Source organism: Onychostruthus taczanowskii, unplaced genomic scaffold (genome assembly GCF_017590055.1).
Source record: "Onychostruthus taczanowskii isolate IOZ18803 unplaced genomic scaffold, ASM1759005v1 scaffold12, whole genome shotgun sequence".
Taxonomy (NCBI): domain Eukaryota; kingdom Metazoa; phylum Chordata; class Aves; order Passeriformes; family Passeridae; genus Onychostruthus; species Onychostruthus taczanowskii.
In genome coordinates this window covers 7,780,724-7,795,911 of record NW_024498351.1, presented here as the reverse complement: position 1 = coordinate 7,795,911, position 15,188 = coordinate 7,780,724, and the positions used below count along the sequence as shown (strand labels likewise).

General features: G+C 34.7%; 1 protein-coding gene across 1 annotated transcript in view; it reads left to right on the top strand.

Moving 5' to 3' along the window:
• Positions 1–14,898, top strand: part of FSTL5 (follistatin like 5) — a 248,185-nt gene extending 233,287 nt beyond the window's left edge. Inside the window, exon 14 of the mRNA XM_041427999.1 lies at positions 12,636–14,898. Within this exon, the coding sequence (XP_041283933.1) occupies positions 12,636–13,338 (703 nt within the window). The 3' untranslated portion in view covers positions 13,339–14,898. The remainder of the gene's footprint in view (positions 1–12,635) is intronic.
• The last annotated feature ends 290 nt before the right edge of the window (positions 14,899–15,188 follow it).

Here is a 15,188-nt window from a genome sequence, read left to right as displayed (position 1 = left end):
GCTCTTGGAAAATTCATACATAAGATTTGCAGCAGTTCGTAGATCTCCACAAAGATAAAAAGATCTCTTAAGACAAAAATGAAAGGCAGAACCTGAAGAGTTTCTCTTTGTATGTTTGATGGCTCTCTAGCCTTGTAAAAGTACTGAAATTGATTGTTATGGCTGGCAAATTATACTTTTTTGTGGAAAGAAAAGTGATGGTTTTCTGTTAAAGCTACACTTTGAGAGCAGTGAAAATCACCTTCAGAGATTCTTGAAGATTCTGGGAGAGATATCTCTGTTTTTAGGGCTGTTTTGCATGGAGACTTATGTAACATTCTGCACTCTGCAGGTACTTTCAGCAGTGCTAGCTGTTCCTCGAATCAGTAGTTTGAATTTCTGAACACAAAGGCAAGCTTTAACAGCCCCTACTGCTGTATGATGCCTGAACTTGTTACAACGGCTTGGAGAAACAGACAATAACATTTCAAATGCAGTTCTAGCTCTTAGTCACATTGTGATGTAATGTCAGTCTTTTAAGCTTCAATTGCCCAAATCTGTGCAAAGTTTATGAGGCTATATTTGGATATTATGTTTTCAGGCTGAGAGGATGCTTATGGTGAGTGTGAGGTTCAGATTGTAGGCACCTAGATTTAGATGTGAAAATGCAGTATATCTGTGGGTGTAAGCTGTCTGTCTCCTGCAATGGTTACTGGAGATTTAGTCTATACACACAGTGTATAAACAGTATTTCTCACCCCCTCCATGCCTCTGGTACTGATTATTTTTAAAATTGCTTTGGACTCTGTTGACTGTGTGGTTTAGATTTCTACTGGCAAAAAATAGCAGCTTAGATTTTCAGCTCATATTTAGACATACATAGTTGTGCATAGAAATGTAGGTGTCCTCAGAAGAGGAATGCTACCTGTGGATACTGATTTTTGTGCTAAGGAGTTGTGGTGATGCTGTACATTTGTAATGGCAATTCTTGACCCTCCTTATTGATGACTGATACGTTTGAAGAGGAGGGAAGCAGCTGTGCTTGATTAGAACTGCAGAAATTGTTTTTTCTTGTTTATTTCAAAGCAATAAAGGTATAAATATAAACAAATTGATATGTTTATGTACTCTGGAAGAGATACAGTTAAGACATGTCATTTTTGGGCTTTTTTTTTTTTTATTTTCTGGTTCATATATCAATTTTTAATAAACTGATGAAAAGTACAGATTATAAAAACTCCAGTACTTAAAATTAAACTAGTCATTGTGCCAGAGCACTCATTTTGCACATGTGCTTAATCTAAACAGCACTTTCCTTTTAAATTTCGAAGTGTATTACTTGAAATCCTTATCAGAACCACCCAGAACTCAACTCTCTGTGGCTTGAGATCTAGCACTGCTGTCCTTAATGATATATGATACTGATATGTAGACATTCAACTCTCCAGTTCATCAGCTGAAAATGAAAGCATTTATGTTTAATCCTAAGAAGAGGGAGAGCATGCTTATCCCTTAAGAGGCAAAGGAAAAGTCGTCGCTTTCAAGGATACTACCACTTGATGTCAAACAGCATCGGGGGGTCTTTGTAGGAAAATTTGGAAGATACAGGATTGTGCAGAGAGTAGCAGTAAAAATATTTGGAACCTTAGGATGGAGGCCCAGAATATGTGAGGTAAAAATTATTTTTACTTTTCCACTTCTTATCTTAGAAGAAAAAACAGTGAAAGGAGGGATGCCCTAGTATGTGATTTTCTTACTATACTTCAGCTGCAAGCTGATATTATACCTGTTCTATATACTCGTATGCATGTTTATGTTTTGTAACATGCTCTTTTTATATAAAAAACCCATACGGTCATTAAAACTCTGCAGACTGGCATTAAATAAACCACAGATATGTGAGAGTGATATTTCATGTGAAAGTGAATTTCAGCACTGGTGTGGGGTTTTTCCTCTGTTACCCCTCCCTCTGTCCTGTAGGATTTGTATGACAGAAGGGTCCAAAGGATAATCCACGGATGCTTAAGGATGCTTTTGCTACACACCTATTAACAGTCATAACAAAATGGTAGCAGAATCCCTGCCAATGTGAAATACACCGACTCACAGGATGAGTGTTTGCCCTGTGACTGTATCAAATTAATTCAGAAAAGGCTTGACAGTAAACAACCTCCTTGTGCAATGGCTATGTATTTTGGTTTGTAAACAAAGTCAACTCTTCTCAGATATGCGAAGAGATATTAAAATGTGCAGTGCTGAAGTTCAGGCAACAAGTACTGATCTTCTGGAATAAGTTTCTTATTAAGCCTTTTCTCAGTAATAGAATACAGGGAAAAAATTTACTTAGGTACTATAGTGGTGAAGATGGAGAGTTATGCACATAAATGTGACATCCTGTAACCAGGAAACCTCCCACAGAACTGAGTGAGTCACTGAAGATTTCAGCCAGATTTCTGTTTTGCAGGTTTGTTTACCACTACCAATACATAGCAGCACATTCTACCAATGATACTTCTACAATACATTTTCTAATTCATTTATTGAAATCTACTTTCTTGTTATGGAACAAACCCACAAAATCCGGAGCAGGAAGCTGCACACATTTTAAATTGTTTAATGACATTCAAAGCATTTTTGGTATAGCTCTAAGGAGCATTGACATAATAGATATATAAGAACAGTGAGATAGTTGAGAGGAAAAAGTTATTTTGTTCATTCCTGAAAAGCAAAATACTCTTCCTGAGCTTTGCTAGAGTCAATGCTACTTAGGCTGAACAGACTTGATAAAGAAGTTGAGAGAAATTTTATGTAAAACCATCATTACTTGTTCTAAACCATAATAAACCATTTTCTCCATTAACAAAGGCTTGTTTTTCAGGTTTGAAAACCCCACACCTTAAAGGATAGTGATTGAATAATTTATTTTGAGCAGTGAAAGGGAGCCAGCTATATAAATCCTGTGATATGATAATCTGCACTTTAACATTTTCTCATAAGTGAAAGTTGTATAGCATGTAAGGGAAATTTGGTTTTTACCTTTTATACCTGTTACAAACAATGGAATTTAAGGTAATGAGAATTTTGTGGGTATAAAACTGAAAATTAGGTATGAAAAGAGAGAGGATGTGAAAATACTTGTAAAAACTGGCAATATGTATGTGTAATAATAATATCTAGTAAGGTTTCTAAAATTGCTACCTTTTAATATGTGAATTTAGTGTTGGTGCCTTATGTCATAAGTTATTTCTCAGTGATGGGCAAGTTCCTGTGAGCACATTATTCCAAAGAAAGATTTGATAAAAGATTTCCCTCGCTCTGAGACATTTGATAATCTGATGAGAGCAAGAGAGAGGACTAATTTTGGTAGAGCAATAATCTGATTTGCTATAGGGATTACTTTAGCAGCTTGGCAATGAGAGTCTTCAAGTTGTTTTTCAGGAAATAAGATAGTGGTAATTATGATAATTACTTTGGGGGAAGAATGGTGGAGTTCTTGGGTTTGCTGTTCTTTTTTTTCTGTGTGTGTTACAAACAGGCTTATAGGGTCATAAAAAGTGGAGTGAAATCCCATATTTTAAAATGGTTTAAAAATACGGTCTTGAATTTATTTTGTGAGATGAAAGCGGAACTGATAATCTATAGTCTTATTAACTTTGTCACTGTAATTATATGACATTAGATATGTGGCCATGGTTTTTAATTTTTAAAAAATAAGGCAATCATCCATATGTTCTGCTTTTTTTATTGCATTTTGCAATTGCTACATTTTAGGATACTCTTCCTAGCTCTTTGAAGTTGGTTTGGACAAGTAAATTTGAGTTACCTCAGTTTCCCTTTGTCTGGGTTCTGTAAAGCTCATTATGGAAAATTAATGACTCCCTGTGGAGAGCTGTCCCCAATCGGCAGCTGAGCTCCCCCTTAGCAGGAGCAACAGCTACTTTGGAAGAAGTTTAATTGTTGAACATAATGTTAAGTGTCATGGAATATCCCTTGGGTAGCCCACTGTGTCACCTCCCAACCTTATCCAACCTGCAGACTACTCATGGGAAAGGCAGAGTAAGAAACAGAGAAGGGCTTGGTGCTGTGCCAGCAGTGCTGAACAACAACTAAAACATTAGTGAGTTATCAACACTTTTCTTCATAAATTTAAAACACAGCACCATGCAGGTTGGTATAACAAAAATTAACTCCATGTCAGCCAAATCTGTTATACTACTCTTAAAGAAACTGCTATAGAGTTGCTAATTATAATTAGCCCTATTTCATTTAAACTTTTGTCACAACATATGGTCAAAAATCTTGAAAATCTGGGACTAAAATCATTATTATTTATTCATATGGAGCAAGGGAAGAAAGAAACAGTCACAGATTTCACAATTCTAGCATTTACTCAAATTGGAGTGATATGCCCACAGGCTACAGTTCCCACTCATATTAACTGTACAATAAATTATTGAAATCTTAAGATTTGCTCTCATACCTGTCAGGTTTAAGTTACACATGATTCCAGTATGCACAGTGAGAAACACCTTTATGTGCTGATATTGTGCATTATTTCACTGGATAGAAGAGACATAAGGGTTGAAATTGTCATAAATATTAATCACAGATTAATGAGCAGTGGGAGGCTTCTACATGCTAAGCTATAAGAGAGGAAATTGTGAATTGAATATTCCATCAACTATATATAAAACATTCTGGAAAAGCGAAGGTATTCTCAACTATGACTAGCTGTTTTCCAACAGCCTAATCATAAAAACCAGGCTAAATGAACAGAGGTGGCAGACACAATTTAATGACATAATTATAAATGGCCGGGTTTTTTAATCCTTTTAGCTAGCAAGGTGCTTTGGACAGTTACAATGTTACGGCTACTTTGAGGTTGGGTTCCATCTCTATAGAACGTGGAGTAGTAATGCAGACTTCTTTACTCAGATCTAATTGCTGTCCTTTACTCAGAATGGGAAAAGAAATCTTGGGATAGTTGAAGCTCAGCACATGCACTTACAGTTTTGGTTTGCAGAGACCTCATACAAAGGTCTCACTAATATAAATTTTGTGAAATGTCCTGATTTTGCTGGTTCTGTAGACACCACTGGAGGACAACATTTTCTTAACCTGTTTTATTACGTACAGTTTTTTTACATCCCTCAATCTACTTACCTGTGAAATCCAAACCTATCACCTTAGTGACTTGCAATACTTTTTTTTACAAGTTTGTTAAGTACAATTTTTTTTTTTAATAGTTGCTCTTGTTTCCTCATCAGAAAGATGAGACCAATCTGGCAATGGGAGCAGAGTTTATACCTGACACTGGTATGCTGAGATGGTTCATAATGCTGTAGAGAGGGGAAGACAGATTCATCTGTTAGTTAGAAGGCAGCAATTAGGTTATGGAGAGTTGAATTAAATTTGTTTGCAACTGATCATTGCTGTGTGTAAACAGGTAACTGTTCTGAAGCAGATCTCCATGGTCTAACACTATTTCCCCAGCCTATCCACCATGATCTTGTACAGTTAGATCAATAAACCTCAAAAGAATGACCATTCAGCCTTAGAACATCTTTCACCCCATTATATAGCTTTTATAGTTGTAATATTACAAGCAATTCATAAACCTTCTGAATTTGGAGATCAATGTGTTGTCAAGAACGATGCTCATTTTGAAAATACGTGTGTGTATGAAAGATTGGTAATTGTAATATTATTAGTAACTCGTGTGAAATTCACAATTACTTAAGGTCAGAAACAGTGTAAGGTAAGTCTTAAAAAACAGCAGTTTTCTATACAGTGGATGGAAAAGTGGCATCACAACCTTAGGTCTGCAGAAGGGCAGATTCCTCTGCATTCTACTTGTGTGTGTGCCTGTGAGCTAAGGGATTGTGTCCAATCACAGTCATTTAATGAGATTTGAAGCACTTGGTTGCTTCTTTTCAGGCATTGGAACAGGCTGACCTGGGAGGTGGTGGAGTCACCTCCCCTGGAGGTGTTCAAGACGTGTCTAGGTGATATGATGATATAGTTTAGTGGTTTAGGGGTTACAGTGGTAGTGCCTGGGGAGTGGTTGGGACTGTATGATCCTAAATGTCTTTTCCAACCTTGATGATTCTATGATTTTATGATGGTTAATATCTCACTATCAAATGAATGAGTAGTATAAGATTAAAATCTACTGTACCTATGCAATTTTGACTATATTAACAAAGACAAAAAAATGGTGTTTCATATATCCATCAGCTAGAAAAGGCCATGAGAACAGTTTCTCTGACTTCTGCATGTACTTTAGGTTTTAAACATTTCAAATAGTCATTCAGTCATTCAGATAATGAATCTGATATTTTTGAAGCTACATCTACTTATCCAAGGAGATAGTAGTATAATCTTTACCTAGAGAGTCCCACCACAGAAAATTCATTATGTTGGCATAATGTTGGTTGCAATGGTACATTGTCCCCATTGTTAGGAAAAATTACCTATTCCTAATTTAAAGTTGTCTGGTTTCAGTATGCAACCATTTTTATGTTGAACTCAAACTCTGGCGTAAAACCATTGTCTCCATTCCTCAAATAATTTTTGGGTTTTTCCTTGCCCCTAATTTTTTAAATTCCTTTTTAGAAGGGCAGCAATGAGGGGAAAGAAAACATAAAGCATTCTTAGTTTAGCCTCCCCAGTGTAGAATACAGGTGTGTTGAAGTGAGTGTGTTGTATTATTCTTACTCATCTCTCTTTTGATATACCCTTAAGGACTTTACAGAGGCTTTTGGATCTTAGTTTTATTTTTGATTCATTAGACTCAGATTTTGTATTGACTTGCATGCCTGCTATGATTATTAAATCCTTTTATAGCTGCTACTTTTTAGGATACTGTTCTGTGTTCATGTCATACATTCCTCACTCATGCATGAAGCTGCTCAACTTTACCCTTGACCACCTGTGAACACATTTTGCTTAAATGAGCAACTGACTATAATAATTTTGCTGTCACTATATACAATCTTAGTGTCATGGACATTCATAGACATTTACATCCTAATCATCTGTGAAAATTTTGTGAAGTGTCAGCTTTTGTACCAAGAAGTTTCCTATAAAATGATGATTGTGCATTGACAACTCCATTGTATTACAGATAAATTATTTTTCTTTCAGGTATGAGTTTTTATTCCAAGAAAGCTGTGCCCTCCTGATATTCAGTTACCTTCAGAAAGTTTTCTAATAAAAAAAATTAAATTAGGTTTGTCTGACAAAGTTAATTTTTTCATAAACCCATGTTGACTGTGTTATATTCACAATTTTCTGTAATTCATTCTCATATCATCTATTTTATTATTTCCCTTGGATATGCATCAAGCTGTTCAGCTTAGCTGGGATACCTGACTTTGGCTTATGAATATTTCAACAATCTTTTTTTTAACAGACTTTTCAAATTTTCCTGTTGTTCTGAGATTTATTAAAATGCTAAGAGCTAGTCAACTCTTTCAAAATTATTAGGGACAAATTATCTAGCCTGACAGATATATGTCCCTATAAAAAAACTGTTTATCACCTTCCTCAGTTGCCAGTGGCTTGGAAAGTACTTTCTCATCTTAGGTAACAAAAGTATATTTTTTCTTATTCTTTGTTTCTTTCTGCTGGGTTTTTATCTTTTTAAACTATACCATACATGAAATTCTTAGCTTTTCTTATCAGTTTTCTTCACTTCTCCTTTTCCCTTCTCTGCCTTCCCTCCAGAACTTCATTACTTTTTCCATCCTTACACCTCTGCCTAGCAATTCTCAGAGACTAAGAATCAGCCTCACAAACCTCACAGGCACAAGAACAGACCTCTCTTGATTTGTTCAGCTTCTCAAAACTCCAGCCACACAGCTCTCACTGAGACAAGCAGACAAATATAGGAAACACAGAGCTTGCCAAATCCTTTTACACCAAGAAGACTGGCAGCTTTAAATTATTCCCACCCCCCACCCCTTCTTTTTATCTGTATTGTTGCACTGTTAGGGTACTTACATCCCTGTCCAGCTTTGCTGAATTTTAATTGGAGCACTGAAATATTGCAGGCAGTATGACAGCCAAGAAAGAATTGTTTAAACAGTAGAATTTATAAAATTCTGTTAGTTCTAATAAATTGCTTTTGGTAGCTATACTCCTGGTTTTGGGAATGGTAGATCCCTCATGAAATTTTACCAACTTCTTTCCCAGCCAGGTCCAAAGTTCTGTCTATTTTTAGCAATCAAAAACATTGTGTTGATGGAGTGATTTTGTATACTCTTATTCAAAATTATATATTTTATATGTTTTTTCTCACACCTGTCTCTTTAGTACCTCAGTTGCAATAGTAACCTGTAGCATGATATTTTCACCTGGACTATGCCAGTGGATTATTATATAGCCTTAGGCCAGTCATTCAGCTTCTTTACCCTCTGTATTATCTGTACAGTACTTTGAAATCAGTAACTGTAAACTGCTACGTATGTTCTATACATTGTTCTGCTCACATAACTGATGTCTCAGTGTATTCAGCTCCAGAAATATGACACTGTGGGCTAATTTTACATCTGTGTCCAAAATAGTGACTTTTTGAAGTCTGAACTAGAAAACATTATAAAGCAAAAAGTTGTTTGCATGGTGATGCTGCAAGAAAATGGAGTTATATTTTATCAGGGCTAGAGAAGTCAGCTCTCTAAGGAAGGAAAGAGAGCATATCACCCAAACCTTTGCTTCCAATTCAGAAGTAAATAGAATGCAATGAATAGCAAGGATAGCTGTAAATAATTGTGAGCTGAAAATAAATAATCACTGAAAAAAATGCATTAAACTGCTCTTTGCACACTTTATAAGTAAGATTCATTGTAAACAAGCATTCAGGTATAACTGATTATCAGAATACATATGGTTAGCTACTGCAGCATATAATATCAAATTCCTTAATAGCTCCAGAGCAAGGGACAATAAATCTCTCAAGTGCAATAAAAATACAACATCAGATAAAGTGGGTAAAATGTTGAAGCCAGTTTCTATAATTTTCAGTTAAACTCAATTACTAAAGCTGAAGCCACTGTTTACATCACAGGAACAGTCTGTCCAAGATGCTGTAAACTTTTTTACTTGTGGCTTTTTGAACTGTGAACTAAATATTACAAAGAGATCGATAAAGCTATAAAAGAAACTAGTACCCTTATGTTATCAGCTGGTTTGTTTTAAAATGTGTTTGCTGACTAAGACTGGAGATCTGGAGTCCCTTGCTGTGGACAAACATAATTTTTATTAAATCTGTCTGTGCTAGTGGGAAGGTTTATGTCAACGTTGTTCCATGGCTCTTAAGATATAAGGTATTTCATTCACACTAACCACGTTAGTCAGTACAAAAAAATGTAAAGGATCCTAATTATTCCACAGGAGCTAAATTTATCCTGATGACATGCATTGGGGAACGCTTATGCAAACCTTTTGAGTTTAGGGGATTTGTGTGAGAGAAGGTACCACCAGGTAATGAGAAGCTGGAGTACAGCCCAATGGCAGTGTCCTCTGTGGGCAAAGCTAGATGCCAAATGTGAGTCTTTCTACATGTGCAGTTATGTCACCCCTAGGGAAGGTAGACAAGACCTTTTTATTAGCCTTGGACAGCACATTCACATTTGGTAATCAAAGAGTTTATGCAACCAAGGTAAACATGGGTTAAGTGTACCTGTGGTTCAAAAACATACATTCTGGGAATAATATTTGAGGAGCAAAGATTAGTAACTTACATATTCCTCTTGAAATCAATAACATTTGGATGCAAAAAAAAATATCGCATAAATTGATCATTAACACTGCTTAATCAAATAATCATAAGCAAGGAAGATTTCTTTGAATCAAATTGATTTAAATACTTCATTTTAATCACAGTTTAAATCACCAAGTAAGATTTGCTGATTTAGATAATTGATGATAATCTTGTTTTGCATTTGTATTTTACTTTAGAAGAAGGTCATTTTTATGACCTGGAATAATCTTTAGAAAAAAATGAATTGTCGAGCAGCACAAAAATTTCTTCTTCTAGCTTGATATATGATAAATGAAAAAAAAAATTAATTTAGGTTTTGACCAGTTTAAAAGATATGTATTTAGATTTTTAAATTTGGGGTGGAAAATGATTAAGAATTCATTTGGGTTTTTAAGAAAAGATTGCCTTTTTAAAAAAAAAGATTACTTGTGTTTTCTCTCATGCAGGATAGAAACCAAAGTGCAACTTAAAACATACAGTCAAATTTTAAGTCTTTTTCCTGAATTTAGTGAAATATGATAGACAAATATATAGAATAAAATGTTTCAAATAAAGTAAAATGTTAAATGACTGATTTTTTTATAGAAGATAATTTGTTCCTATTTTTAATACCGTTTCTGAAAACAACAGGCCAAATATTAAAAAATATTTATAGATTTAATCATGTAAATAATGACTGCTGTATTTTCAAAATCACAGTAAGGATTTAGTGTATGTTTATGTATATTGGAAAATTTCACTTGGATATAAGTCTGTGGCTTAGTACCTATGTAAGGTAAAAACAACTCAGTGAGAGCCTTTTCTTTCACTTTAAAAAAAGATTTCCTGATTTTTCCCATGAGTATATATTGGTATGCTGAAAGAGAAAACCTTGGTTTTCAAATCCAAGGTCAGCTTGCCAGTCTCAAACAAAAAAGATACTGTATGTTTGCAACTGAAATTGACATCAAAAGTAGTTAAAGCAAAAACTCTCTGCACTCTGTTCTTTTATTAAAATAGATTAAGTAATATTCTAATAGCTTAAAATTAAGCTATTCAGTATCTGTCATCACATTGACCTTAAAATTAGGTATTTTCCCTTTATCTTCTTGTGAATACTCCTGTTCCTGCATAGTTCACTGATCATTGCCTTACATTGTCATGTAAAAACACAATCAATAAGCCAGTTCTATTGTCCTTTTGTAACCGCTGCTCATGTGTCTACCACTGGTTATTAAATGTGGAGATGTGAAATGTCAGTGTTGCTACGTATTCAACCTTTTCTATTACAGGACGATTTTGTATATAATACAGCATAGGTCTGTTCCTTATAGCTGAAAAATACTTACCAATTAATAATGAAACCAGGAATCAATGAGTTTATGGCTACCCAAAAAGATTAAGAAACAGATGTTATGTGGCCAAAAAAACCTAAAAATCAAATTCTGCCTTATGAAACTGATCTTTTCTATGACAGAACAGCAGACCTCATGAATAGAAAAGTATCGTTATCTTAAGTAAGTTATCCAGACACAACTTCCAAAAATGTCACTCACACTTTCCTAACCAAGATGATTGAATTCATGTATTTGTAAGTGGCTGAATAATTAAAGACAAAATTGATCTCATAATTGGATCAAATTGTTATCGTGGACAGTGTGATTCACACTGAACCATCTTTGGGCAGGATTTGGGCCAAATTAAATGCTAAGGTTCCTAACAATTGAAATAGTTCTTTAGTTCTGTGCTTTTATGATACTGAAGCAGTATGCAAGGATTTTGGAAGGTGGGGCTAAAATTAAAAGTGTTCTTACATCAGTTCAGTAGAAAGTGCAAATGTAATTCACCCTATCTTATACTGAGGAACTGCCTGAACAATGTCTTGAAATGTTTTTTGCCTGTACTTTGGCAGTTCACTGATTAGTAAGTACATTGGAGTTACTAGTATAGTGTGAAAATTTTGTGTTATTGTCAGCTCAATTGTTGGAACATACTGGTTGTCGTATGGCTTTCTATCAAAATGATGTGAGGGGTATTTTTAGATTATATTTATCATCACACAGCCTCATTTTTAGGATCAAAGATTCAGAGGAAAGTGCCAAGAAATGTGCCAAAAGAAAACAGCTGTTTGGGGAAAGTGCTGTGTAAGCTACTTAGATAAATAAAGCTAATATACTTTCACATGGCTCCATAATATTTAGAAGTTTCTTTTTTGCACACACATATATATGTATAGTCAATTGATTGTGCAGTCAGAACATACATTAAAGACATAGTTTATATTAAAAGGTTACAATCAATCAGCTCTAGGATTTTAAAATGTAATCAGATTATTCATGTTCAGTGAAAGTTTCTTGATGTATGAAAGAGCATAAAGAATCATTTAAATTGTAAGAAATATGGTGTTTGGGTAATTAGGAGGCATAAACCTAAATCCTTTTATGATATTCATTTCTACTGAATTCAAATAAGGAAGATTCAGATAATGATCTGAATAACAATGCGCACTGGGTTAAGCTGATGTTCCCAAGTAAGTTGAAGAGTCTATGAACTGAATTCAAATATATGGGATGTGGTATCTATTGATATTTAATCTTCTTCTCCTTCCTGGCTTTTGTAAAAGTTAGAAGTGACTAGATATAGAATGTAATGGTGTACTTTTTCCCTCGTGTCAGTAGGAAAAAAGTGCTTTCTCATTAATCAAATAAATGGGTTTTAGGCATTTTTTAATGTATTCTAAATTACAACACTAAAAATAAAATATTATAAACGTCTTAATAACTGAAACATCTGAAGCTGAGATATATAGCAATACACCGCTGCACATATTATCTCCTTTGCTCAGGGTGTCTTTCCCCATTCATACATAATGCACACAGTGGCTCTGACTTTGGTTTTGTGCTTTTCCTTTCAGGTTTGGATATATTCTTCATAAGGATGATCCCATGCTCCAGAAAATTGATCTAGAAACGATGTCGTACATCAAGACAGTTAGTTTAAAGGATTATAATTGCATTCCTGAGTCACTGGCTTATACACATCTTGGAGGATATCTTTTTATCTGCTGTAAGCCTGACACCACTGGGGCTGTCCTGCCGCAGCTCATAGTGGATAGTGTTACTGATTCCGTGGTTGGATACAACGGTGATGTCACGGGCACGCCTCACGTCTCTCCAGATGGACACTACCTTCTCAGCATTGATGATGCAAAAGGCCTCCTGAGGATCCAGTCCATAACAGTGAGAGGAGAAATACAGGATGCATTTGACATTCACACTAATTTGCACATATCTGATGTGGCTTTTCAGCCATCCTTCACTGAAGCTCATCAATACAATGTCTACTGCAGCTCCAGCACACAGACTGATGTTCTCTTCATGGAGCTCTCTTCTGGCAAGGTGAAGATGGTGAAGAGTCTGAAGGAACCCATGAAGGCAGGCGAATGGCCTTGGAACAGTAAGAACCGTCTTATAAAAGACAGTGGCCTTTTTGGTCAGTATCTCATGACCCCTTCCAAGGAATCTCTGTTTATCCTGGATGGACGGCTCAATAAGTTAAATTGTGAAATCACTGAAGTTGAGAGAGGCAACACAGTAGTTTGGGTTGGAGAAGCATAAGAATCTGTGTTAGATATTTAATGAGCTAATAGTTTTACCGTACATTGCACTTAAATTACACCATTCTTCAAATTTACACAATTTTAATTTTAAATTGTTAGGCCCTTCTGTACCTGTTACTTCTTTGACATGTACACAATTTGAGTCAGCTTCCACATGAAGTGACTAAAATGATGGCTATTTAATAATGGCACTCCTTATTAATTATCAGCTGAGATTGTGTTGTATAAAATAACTAAATATTGAAATTGATGATAAGTATAATAAATTACTGTAAAAAAGAAAAAAAAAACAACCAAAAAAGCTTCAGGAAACTTAATATTATACTTTGCATTTGTAAATTGAAGACTTAAATATTATTCAAATTTGGGGTTTTTCTGCTTCAGACACAAAACAAGAACTGTCGTACAACAACGTTTGACTCCTTAAGCTGAAATGTTATGTCCTGTCCAGTCCACTGTTAAATCTTTTTGTGCCTTGAAGCGAAAGTCTCACAAGAAAGACAAATGTAGAAATTATTAAATTTATTCCCACTGTGGCTACAGGATTGCTTGTCATTGGAAAGAAAATTCTGCTATCAAATTCCAGGTGACAAGTGACATGAACAGGACAGTGACAACATACATGAAAAAAAAATTATATTTGCAGTGTTTTCTGATCACTGCATTTTGGAGTTTATTTTTATGGATTCTTAGCTGAGAAAGCTGCTTACAGAAGCTTTACCCTTTTTTAGAACAAAAATAGATGCTAGGTTTTTCAGCTATTACAGGGTGTCGTCAGCAAGGAGTTTCAAGTGTACTGAAGAGAAATATTGCACATCCTTTCAGAATATACCACATTCTTAAAACCTGGCATCACAAAGCTTCACTTATATCATTGAGGAAACTCTTAATTAAACATAAAGAAAATACATTTTAAGAAAATGAGAATTCAAAGAACTGAAGTCTACACAACCAGTAGACAACATTTTTGTTTATTCATTGTACCATTGATTCCTATTTGTTAAACCATTTGGTTAGCTCAACAGATTTTCTAGTTCTTGCATCCAACTGGATTAGTGCAAAAAAAAGAGACAAAAACAAAAAACAACAAAAACTTTGTATTTTTTATAGTTTGTTTACGTAGTATTCTAATATAACACTGATTAAACATGTAAATGGGAAAAATAAGATTCCCAGAAGTAGAATAACAAGTCAATAGAAAGCCAGCAGTGAACATCTATCCAGACTCAGAGCAATGACTTAGAAGTTTGAGAGTATTTTTATTTTTATTATGTTTTTGCTAAAGAATGCTTATAAGCTCTTAAAATGACCTCCATTTACTGAAGGCAATCAGAAAAAAATATCTTTTTTTAAACAAAGTTTTACTGCAATTTAGATTGTGTAAAATTGCTTTGAAATCTGGAATTTTCTAGCATTGTAATCTTGTGTGCATTGAGCATTCTGCCCTGTGTGGTACAGTAGATCTCTCTTTAGCTTGAGCGAACCTCCTGGTAAGTAGCTTTAACTGAGATAAAAATTTGCTTTCATTTCTAGCTACTGAATCTGTTTTCCTTTTTAAGAACTCCTTTCCATTGTGAGCAAACAATAATCATGTAAACTGTCTGTTACTCAATTGCAGTAATCTGTCTCATGCAGTTTTTGTTCTGTAATTTATACCATGTGAATGTTCTGTATGTAGAAAATGCTTGACAAAAGGAGAATAAACCCCATAAATTTTAAACAGTCCTGACTTTGGTGAATTATCCAATCAGCCATTGAGCTAGCAAGTAAACTATTCGAAAGCACCTATTATTTTAAATAGATGTATGAAAACAGATGTATTTATATATATGCAAAATAATACGCAGT